The sequence below is a fragment of the Tigriopus californicus genome, chromosome 11, assembly GCF_007210705.1.
Source record: "Tigriopus californicus strain San Diego chromosome 11, Tcal_SD_v2.1, whole genome shotgun sequence".
Lineage (NCBI taxonomy): Eukaryota > Metazoa > Arthropoda > Copepoda > Harpacticoida > Harpacticidae > Tigriopus > Tigriopus californicus.
In genome coordinates, this window is record NC_081450.1 from 2,805,983 (window position 1) to 2,815,710 (window position 9,728).

The 9,728-nt window shown below is 44.6% G+C and overlaps 1 protein-coding gene across 1 annotated transcript; it reads left to right on the plus strand.

Annotated features, from left to right (window-relative positions):
* Nucleotides 1–9,064: 9,064 nt before the first annotated feature.
* Nucleotides 9,065–9,722, plus strand: LOC131890684 (uncharacterized). Its single transcript, XM_059240090.1, has 2 exons — nucleotides 9,065–9,278; nucleotides 9,322–9,722. Exons 1-2 carry the CDS (start codon nucleotides 9,065–9,067, stop codon nucleotides 9,720–9,722), a joined length of 615 nt encoding a protein of 204 aa, XP_059096073.1.
* Nucleotides 9,723–9,728: the final 6 nt, after the last annotated feature.

The following is a 9,728-nucleotide window of genomic DNA, read 5'->3' on the forward strand; positions in this document are numbered from 1 at the left end:
AAAAGGGAGAAACTTTGACAAATACGACAGCACAATCCAATTTAGTGTCTTCATTAGCCATTATTCAAAAGGTACGGGGTCACCAAATATGGCTGCTGACTCGAGGACTATTCTCAGTCGAATGAAGCATGGTCAGGCGAGAGCAAACGAGCTGCTCGCCACACTGTATTTACATATGTGAATGTCATGTGTTTTTGACAACCAGTTCATCTCTGAGCCGTCTACACGTGAAACTACCCTATCAAAACGGTTTGACAAATATTTTGATTCAGATTTCTAATCAGATGAACTTGCAAGTGATCGTATCACTTCTCAATGGGTCTTTCATTCAATATTTATTATGCACGGTAAACAAGACGATTAGTATCATGAACATAGGGAAAACTGAGGAATTAAATTTGAAAAAACACCGATGGGCACTATCTTGATGAGAATGTTTCGCTTTCCAAAAAGGTCCTTTATTTTGCTAATTTCAATCTGTGCGGTCATATGTTGGCTGAAACCAATTATTAATTGAAGGCGTGTTTTGCCCCGTTCTATGAACTATACCATAAGCCACCTGATGATGCACTATTAATAGCATTTTTGCTTTTCGAAATATTTTCGAAATTCATTTTGGCCCTAAATACTAAACCCATTGTTTGGAAACGAAAACCCGACCAATTTTCTAACTCATTATAATCGTGAATAAATGAACAACAGTTTTCTAATAATATGATAAGTTATTTAATAGCCGAGTAAGGGTCGAAATATGACAACCATATACAGTCCAAAGGTCATGTCAGAAACGTAAACACAAATATAGGTAGAGCATTGAACATCCCGCCCACAAAAAAAGACGGCATTTCACAAGGAAGGTGATGGTCATGAGCAGCTTTAAAGTAATGAGTCAGTGAGTGGGTAGGACTCGGTCCGTTGAGATCCGACTGATCTGGCTTTCATGGCTAAATGGCGGGCAGGGAAATGGACGAAACAGCAGCCAAAAGTGGCTGGCTGGTCTGGAGGCTGGGGTCTCAAGGGTGTTTGTACGTAGAGGACCGATCATGGGCGTGTATGTCGGCCGAGGGGTGACTAATAACCGGCCAAGAACCTCCAGGTATGGGCCGATGATACCGTTTTTTTCTCTGATGATCTGATCCAACTTGAATCGGATTAGTCTTCTTTGGACGAGGTCAAGGAATCCATCCATCCATTCCATCTAGCTTTGGGTTGGCTCGCTCAAGTCTTGCTCACAGACGGATGTAAAAGGGGCCGGGACCATGGCCGGCTCCGAGTCCTTGACCAGCCTGAGCCCCAGGACAGGCCCAGGGTGGGTGGGTTGACTGGGGTCGACACTTGCATTGTCTGGACAAGAGGAGATGAATCCGGATTCCGGAGAAAGGTATTGGTTGATCGATCGTTCATCATTCAATCCTCGATAGGAGATGGAAGTGTGACTATTGAATGAAGAGGGGACGGGATGACATCTGATGACTTTGAACATTGATTGACAATTTCAGGCCCCTTCATTCTCAAAGTTGGGGTTATCCTGCGTCATAATAAACCGCAATCAATGCATTTTCCTTCGTTATAAACCATCATGGATCGAAAGAGTTAAGTTCTGTAATGGCTGAAAATGGACACCTTGGTTGGAAGGGCTGGGGAGGATGCTGACGTCCATGAACTGAATTTTTCAGCTTGTCCAAGCCTGACTTAAAGCCTACTGCTTAATCTTTTTCTAAGGCATGATGGGAGTCGTTTCCCCCACCAATCATTTCTGACATTGAGTTCCTTCACGAAAACTATAACAATGTTTAGCTCATCTATAGTTATTGTAGGATGACGGAACTGACAAGAACATTCTTTCCTTTAACTTTCAGACTGAACAACTTGCCATTCATACGCCGTTAAACTAGAGCTAAAGCAGCTTTTCAATCGAATATCGTAGCAGTTCAATTCGATGCAGAGTTTCAGTAAATAACAATGTTACTTTTGAGGCTAAAAACTAAAAGAAGGAGGACTTGCATGTTTTCAACGCTTCTTTAAAGTCCTGAAGTGCCTGTTTATCGCTTTTGATAATTTAGCTCATTGGTGAGGCAATGAAACAAATTTAGGCAAAGTTGGCAGAAAGATCATGGTTTATTTTTTTGAGACGACTATAGCACTGCCATAGGTGCATTACGAGTTTAGTCAAAGAAAGAATCATGAGCCGTATCCAATGGGGTGTAAACATTAGATGATAACTAACAACAGAGCAGACTAATATTTTTTTTTCTATGCGGACTTCCTTACCGCTACCGGGATTGGAATCCCAGCACTTCAAGACGAGAAGATTATTTATTATACTTGACTTTTATTTATATATTTTATTTGATCGACCAACGAATTGGAGTTGGCTGATCTAGCTAATCCTTGAATAAAAGGTTGATCCGGAATTTTAGTCAAAAACTTGTCCAAGTCTGACTTAAATCTTGCTACTGGATCAACCCCTACATAAACCCTACGAATATTTGAGGGCAGCAAATTGAACAATGAAGGAGCCCGAGAAAGAAGAGAGTTGGACTTCATTGTTTTAACTAGGCCTTGGATTTCGAGGGCTTGAAGGTGCCCTCAAAACGCACATTAAGCCTCTACGGTCACTACAATTGACCCTAAATCCTGGGTTGGGACAAAGCTCATGAATGCATTTGAAAACGTACAATATCAGATACCTTTCGTACCTTCTCTGAGTACTGTACAATCCCAACCTTTCTAACCTCTCCCAATACGAGAGCTCTCTCATATCTTCAATGTTCCTAGTAAAACATCTTTTTGACCTGCTCGAGCTTTTGCAAACCTTCTGAACTAATTGGAGCCCAAATGGGAGAGGCATATTCAAGATGCGGCTGAACAATCGACTTCTACAGAGTTAGCATCGTGACACTATCTCTGGACTTAAACGTGCGATATATCCAACCACATGTTTGAAAGCCTTACCAACTTTCAACTGGATATGCTCATCGAACTTTCCATTATCTTGGAGGACTACACCTAAATCCTTCATGGATGAGACCTGCTCAATGTCCTTACCTTCATCATCTAATAGTGGAGTGTCTAATGGCGTCGACCCAAAGGTCATTGAGCGGAATTTCTTTCCATTCAAGGCCATGTTACTGCCAGCAACCCAGGAATAAATTTGGTCTAGGACCTTTGCCAGACAACCGGAATCCTGACCATTCCTACCAACTACCAATTTTGTATCATCAGCATAGGAAGAGATACTGACATTACTGCTACCAAGCTTCTGAAGCGGAGCAATGAAGATAATGAAAAGGAGAGGACCAAAATGGAGCCCTGAGGGACACCAGACTTGACATCATGTATGTCACTAAGCGATCCCTCAACCTTAACTAATTGTTTCCTACCACAAATGAAACTTCTTAGCAAATTAGAAAACCTTGCCTTGGATCCCAATCTCATGGAGCCTGTTAACTAAAAGGCCATGATCTACCTTGTCAAAGGCCTTGGCAAAGTTGAGATAAACTACATCGACTGATTCATGGCTCTCCAGTCCCTCAATAACCTGCTCTATATGCTCAATCAGTTGGGTAACCGTGCTAAAATGTGCTCGGAACCCATGCTGGCTAGGAGGAAGGACTTCATGTATATCAAGAAATTCAACAAGTTTGAACTTCATGATCTTCTCAAACATCTTCGCAATATTCGAAGTGAGAGAAATTGGCCCGTAGTTACTGTGAAGCGACTTGATTCCTCTTTGAAAATTGGTGAGACTTTGGTGAGAATGGAAACTTGCCCTGATCCAAGATGCAACGCATCAAGTACGAGAAAACAGGAGCGAGAACCAGTGAGCATCTCATCAGAAACTGAGATGTCACGCCATCAGGACCAGGAGAGCTCGAAAGCCTCAAGTCCCTGATGGCCTCTAAAGCATCCTGATCTGTGACTACAAGATCATCTAAACGCTCAACTTGACTAACCTTGTCAATCTCAACAGACTCATCTTCAGAGCAATGAGCTGTTGCTTCCGAACTCAGAGTGGGTTTGAAACACACTGGAGAACTGATCTCCAAGCATGTTAGCCATAGTCTCTCCATTGCTAATGGCTTCCCCATCAACCTCAAAAGGCCCAACAGAGTGTTTCATTTTTCTCTTAGAGTTCGCATAAGAGAAAAATGCCTTCGGATTCGACCTGACCTCCTGAACCACCTTACTCTCAGTTTGTAACTGGTCATATTCGATGGAGGCCTTAATCTTACCCTGAACTACGTCCAACTTTTTTTTGGAGACTACCCACAATTACTGGATTCGAAGCGCTCTTCAGCCTTTTGCTAGTTTGCAACTCTTTTTGAACAAAGTCTTCCTATATTTTGGAATTTTTGTCCGTGTACCACCTTTCGGAACACATTCAGAGATTGGTAGACTGGAACAAACTTCCATAAAAACTCAAACTAATTTATCAATGGCTGCATCTATGGACGATTCCTGTTTCAGAATTGAAATGAGGTCAAGTTCTTCTAATCTTTTCTATAATCAACGGCCAATGTTCATCTTTGAACTTGAACTTAGCCAAACCGACCTTTTTGACCGGTTTTACTCTAGAGCACGCCGGATTATGATTAGGATTATGATGGCAAGATGAGTTCCAACTACAGATCATCATTGTGGCAACAAGTTGATGGATCCGACTCTACATAGCACCTGGGTGAAAGTTTCTTCAGTGCAAGAGCTTGTGATTGAGCCTGCACCGTGGGTGGATCAAGAAGCAGTGATGAGAATAACGTCTCCTTTTCCGATTTTATAGTCAGCGATTTCGGAATTGTTCCAAAAGGCATGGAGTTATTGGAAGATTAAGCCACCCAAGATCGGCACAATGGGAGTGTACCCTCGTCTGTAATATCTAGAGTTTTACTGGTTCTACGGCTTGAAGTCAAAATTAAAGTTACCAATTTAGCGGCTTCACTCCATCAAATTGACAAGGCAAGGACCCTAAGTAAGTTAAGGAATTTGGACTTCATTCTGTTTCCACCCGACAGAAAATGATTTCTAGAAGAAAAAAACAATTTAACAGCGTTTAAATCATACTTTGTCTGGAAGCAAAGGTCTTCTCAAATGTTATGGAAAATGTTTGAAATTCGTGGGAAGACTAGAGAAAACCAATGCAAAAAGTAATATCAAAGATGTGTGATATAGGAAGTTTTGTCACACTCTTAATCCTCTCTACACTCTCCAACCAGTTAGCTGGGCGTCTGTTTACTAACAATACAAATTCGTGTTGGTCTTCCATAAATTGTACTGGATTTATTGCAATGAGCGTTACACTACTAATGTGACGAAGTGACACTCTCGCTACCATCAATGATCTTGTATGTCCACTGATCGAGTTCGGGGTCGACATACTGCCGAGACCATTTCCTCAGAGCTTCGGACCGTCCTCGATCGGAAGGAACAATATCACGACTAAGATTCTCGCATGAGTCATTGAGCGCAAACGGCATTTTTGGAGGCAAATAATGAAAGCGAGCTCCGCATTGGCCTCCCTCATCCATCGAGGTAGTCTCTCATTGAAAATGAAATTCAGTTAGCCACGAGTCACTGATGGTGGTAACTTTGTATTCGATCGATTCGATCCAGCTTTTCCACTGGAATTTCATATGTCGTCGCACTAGGCGTCTGCTGTCTTACAACTTGCACCTACCGGGTGCCGGCTTGCTAGTATTCTCCAATAAATAAAAACCACCCGCAACTCAAGTCAAGAGGTCATGATGACGTTGAGCCATAGTACGGAGAAAGGGGATCAAAACTTGCAGGAACCCAAGGATTAATGCGATAATATCAGTCTATGGTGGAAGTATGGGAGTGCTATACCCTTCTATGGACGTTACCCAGTATGAAACTCCACTCAACAGTTGCTGCATCAAAAAGCTGTCATTTGGAGAGACCATGAATTAAAATCAGGATTGCCAAAATATTGTTCAACGTTGCTGCCACTTCAGAACCCATAGTATGATCCAACTTTGGCAAAACAATTAGCAAATCAATTAGTATGCCAGACGCGTCCTTGAGTTGCTACATGTTTTTCCTACAGAAATGAGCCACTTTAAAGTATTTGAGAAACTGCTTGACCTATTACTGAAACTTGGATGTTTTTTCTAACTTAAATGAATGAAGCCATTCAAAGAATCTGAGGAGCTGCAAAACATTCACAGGGCTTGAAGGGCACATTGATGTAAAAAGTTTCAGCCTGATTTTAAAAGATTCCATTGCTTAAGGATTCAGTGGTCATACTTTGTTAAGTATTAAGTATTGGCCACCCTCACGCGAGTCATTGAGGCCGTCAACCCGTACATCAAGACGGCGTTGGAGGTCACGGAGGAACAAATGACGTTGCAGGGCAAGGCCGCGCCCTCCGGTCCCATCATCAGCAGTGATTGGTGGCTGCTCCCCCCCAACGCGCACGTGAGGATGTACAACGTGCCTGAAACAACGGAAGTGGGAGGCATCATCCTGGACGATCAACACGTGCCCAGGAGTCTGGAAGGATCAGTCAAGCTTCCCAATATCGTCCTCCATTATCGGCCCAATCTATCACATTCTTTGGACAGAATCAACACCACTCACTGCTCCTATGACCCCCTATACACGTCCTCCTGTTTCCACACAAAGAGGACGAATGGACTCTGCTCCCCCGTGTCTTCTCTAGAAAGGTGCAGAAGTCCAAATTGCCAGAGGCCGACTTCTACACCTATTGAATGTAAGTCACGTCTCTTTCACGTCACGGCTCTTTCAAATGTACCTCAACAATCAATGGGACAAGATTGAAGGGCAACGCTTGTAATGGACCCAAGGAAATCAACTGCAACTGTGCAGGGAGCTCTATTCCGTGATATTGGATGCAATCAATGTCAACGACTTTGCACCCCACCAACAGCAAGGGAATTGTTTCATCCTGCCACTGACTATCTATGGCTCAAAGAGGCTCTGGAAGAAATGTTATCATGATGTGATGACCATCATCCGGTTCTATGGGAGGCCGGACTTCTTCCTCACCATGACGTGCAACCCCAGGTGGTCGAAATCCAGGGCAGTCTCTGCCCTGGGGAGTTTGCCACAGACTGGCCGGATTTGCGTGAGAGGGTCTTCTTTCTCAAAAACCAACAACTGAACGCCGATCTCATCAAGACGCACGTCTTGGGCCGCATCTTGGCACGTGATCAGTGTGGAACATCAGAAGCAGGGCCTTCCACACACCCCTCTGATGTTCTGGGTCGCCGCGTGGACAAACCCACGACCCAGGAGTTTAATGTCGACACCGTCTCACCAGCTCCTCAGTAGCAACACCAATCCTGAATTATATGAGACTGTCACAGCCCACATGATTCACGGGCCATGTGGGCCATGGAATCTGTGGTTGGTCTGTATGCAGTGGGAGGAGGGGCCACCTGCCGAGCAGCCCGCCAAACTCTTCCCCAAGATGCTCCAAGAAGAAAGCAGGGTAGTGGATGATTACTACCCAGATTATCCCTGCAGCTCTCCCAACAACAGCGGCCACTTCTACAATCTCACACATACCAATGGGGACGCCGTGGCCGTCGACAATGGGAGGATGGTAAAATGAATCCCAGTCTTCTTCTCAAATATAGCATCTTTCTGGGCAGCTGCCAACGTCTGCAACATACTCACTGGCTTCTTTCATCTACGCAGTCAGGACCTGGAGGCCAGGGTCCTGACCTAACCAAATATTGTGCGGCGGTATTGTTGAAAGTCAGCCAGCCCGACCAAACACGCCCATTTTGCGAAACAGCAGCGTGGGGTGCAATGCTGAGGGCGTGGTTTGTGCGGATACTGTGGGCCGTATCCTGAGGGTGCCCATGGCCAGGCCCAAGGTGTACCATCTGAGGCTGCTTTTGTTCCACGTGCAAGGGCCCACTTTCAAGGCCCTCCAGCCATCAGTTGAAGGGATCGTCCTGGCCCTAAACCAGCAGGCCTTTGTCCACTGTGCACTCATAAGAGGTCCTTTGGAACGTGAAAGAGGAGATGTTTGGCCGGAACCTTTGCAAGTACTTCTGCACTATGTTGGTCAATCAAACTGTGGCTAATGCTTGAGCTTTCTTGGACAAGGAGGAACTCCTGTGGTGCCTGGCCAAGGATTTCCGGCGAGGATTCCAGTCAGCCCAAACCAAAGCCGCTCACATCAACATGGCCCTGGACGACATCGAAAACATCTTGGAGATGATGGGCAAGACACTCAACAACTGCCCCTATGGCCGTTCCATGTCTTCCGTTTTTTGAGTCAGCTGATGTTTACATGTAGTTCATATCGTTCACCATAGTTCTGGACCATTCTCAACGTGGCATGAACCAATGTTACAAAATGACGTTCAGTAAGTAACAGTTGTCTCTCGTGTTGAAGTACAGGGTGTCACTTAGGTATGAGTCTGCTTTAAAGTTTGATCTTTAGGATGAATTTTATAACAGGTTATCAACTTTGCTTCCCCTATGGCGGCAATATGGTCCAACCAATTACTTTCAAAGTTGGTTGCTAATAAGATGATAGTATTTCAATGAAAGCAAGGTCACAATTCTTGATTAAAGGAATTCAAATAAAATGAACAATTATTAAAGGAAATTCATGAGAGGATTTTTTGACTGCCCAATCTCACAAAACTGTCAGAGCCTATTGTACTAATGCAGTCCATTTTTTTGCCGTTTATTTGCGCAAAATCAATCATTTCAAAAAGTGCTGGCTAGAACATGTGACTATTTTGTCAATGATCATGAAAAATCAAATCACAAGCACTGTTCTAGTCAATTTAATGTCATGGGACCGCTATTTTTTAATCCCCAACAAATGACATAGTTCATTGTTTGTATGGATCATAGGTAACTACTTGTTAGCAGTAGCATGGAATGATTCCTATTGGTTTTTGTTGATTTTGTGCTTGCACTTGCCTGTGAGTAAATAGGATCTATTTTCCCATTTGGAATTTCCTACGCCAGATATCAGGTGACACAAAAGACATGTAACGGCCATACAACTACCCCTAGAGCTCCAGGAGGAGATGGCCTATGACTGAGGCCCACCACAATGAGGTGGATCAAGCTGCCCATGCTGAATGCAGAACAGCGGACAGCCTTTGACACAGTCATGGGTTCCATGGACGCTCAGGATGGGAGCGTGTTTGGCCTCAACGCGGGCAGAGGCACGGGCAAGACACACACCCTCAACCTTTATGTTGTGCAGGCCCAAGGGATGGGCCCACCGCCACTACCGGCATCACAGCCCCTCTCCTCCACGGCGGGCAAACCATTCACACGCATTTCAAGGTCTCAACTTAACTGCAGATTCCCTCTGCCTCAAGCCCAAGCCCATCAAGGAAGTGTGCAAGGAAACACGGCTCATCATCATAGATGAGGTGACAATAGGCCATTGTCAAATGTTTGATGTGTCTGGACTGGAGGCTCAAGGACATTATGAAGATTGCGGAGTCCAAGCAAGAGCAAAGGATGTTTGGCGGGATATCCTGACTGTGCTCTTCACCGGGGATTGGTGGCAAATCCTCCCCGTTGTCCCCAAGGGACATACCGCACAAATCCTCCAGGCATGCTTCCTCAAGTCGTACACCTGGGCCCATGTACACGTCCTCACCCTGGTCACGGAGATGCTGGCGGCATTGGTGGGTGGGGGCAAGGAGGAGTTTGCAACATTCCTTCATAAGATCAGCACCCGGGATGCTCACATTTGACGCCCC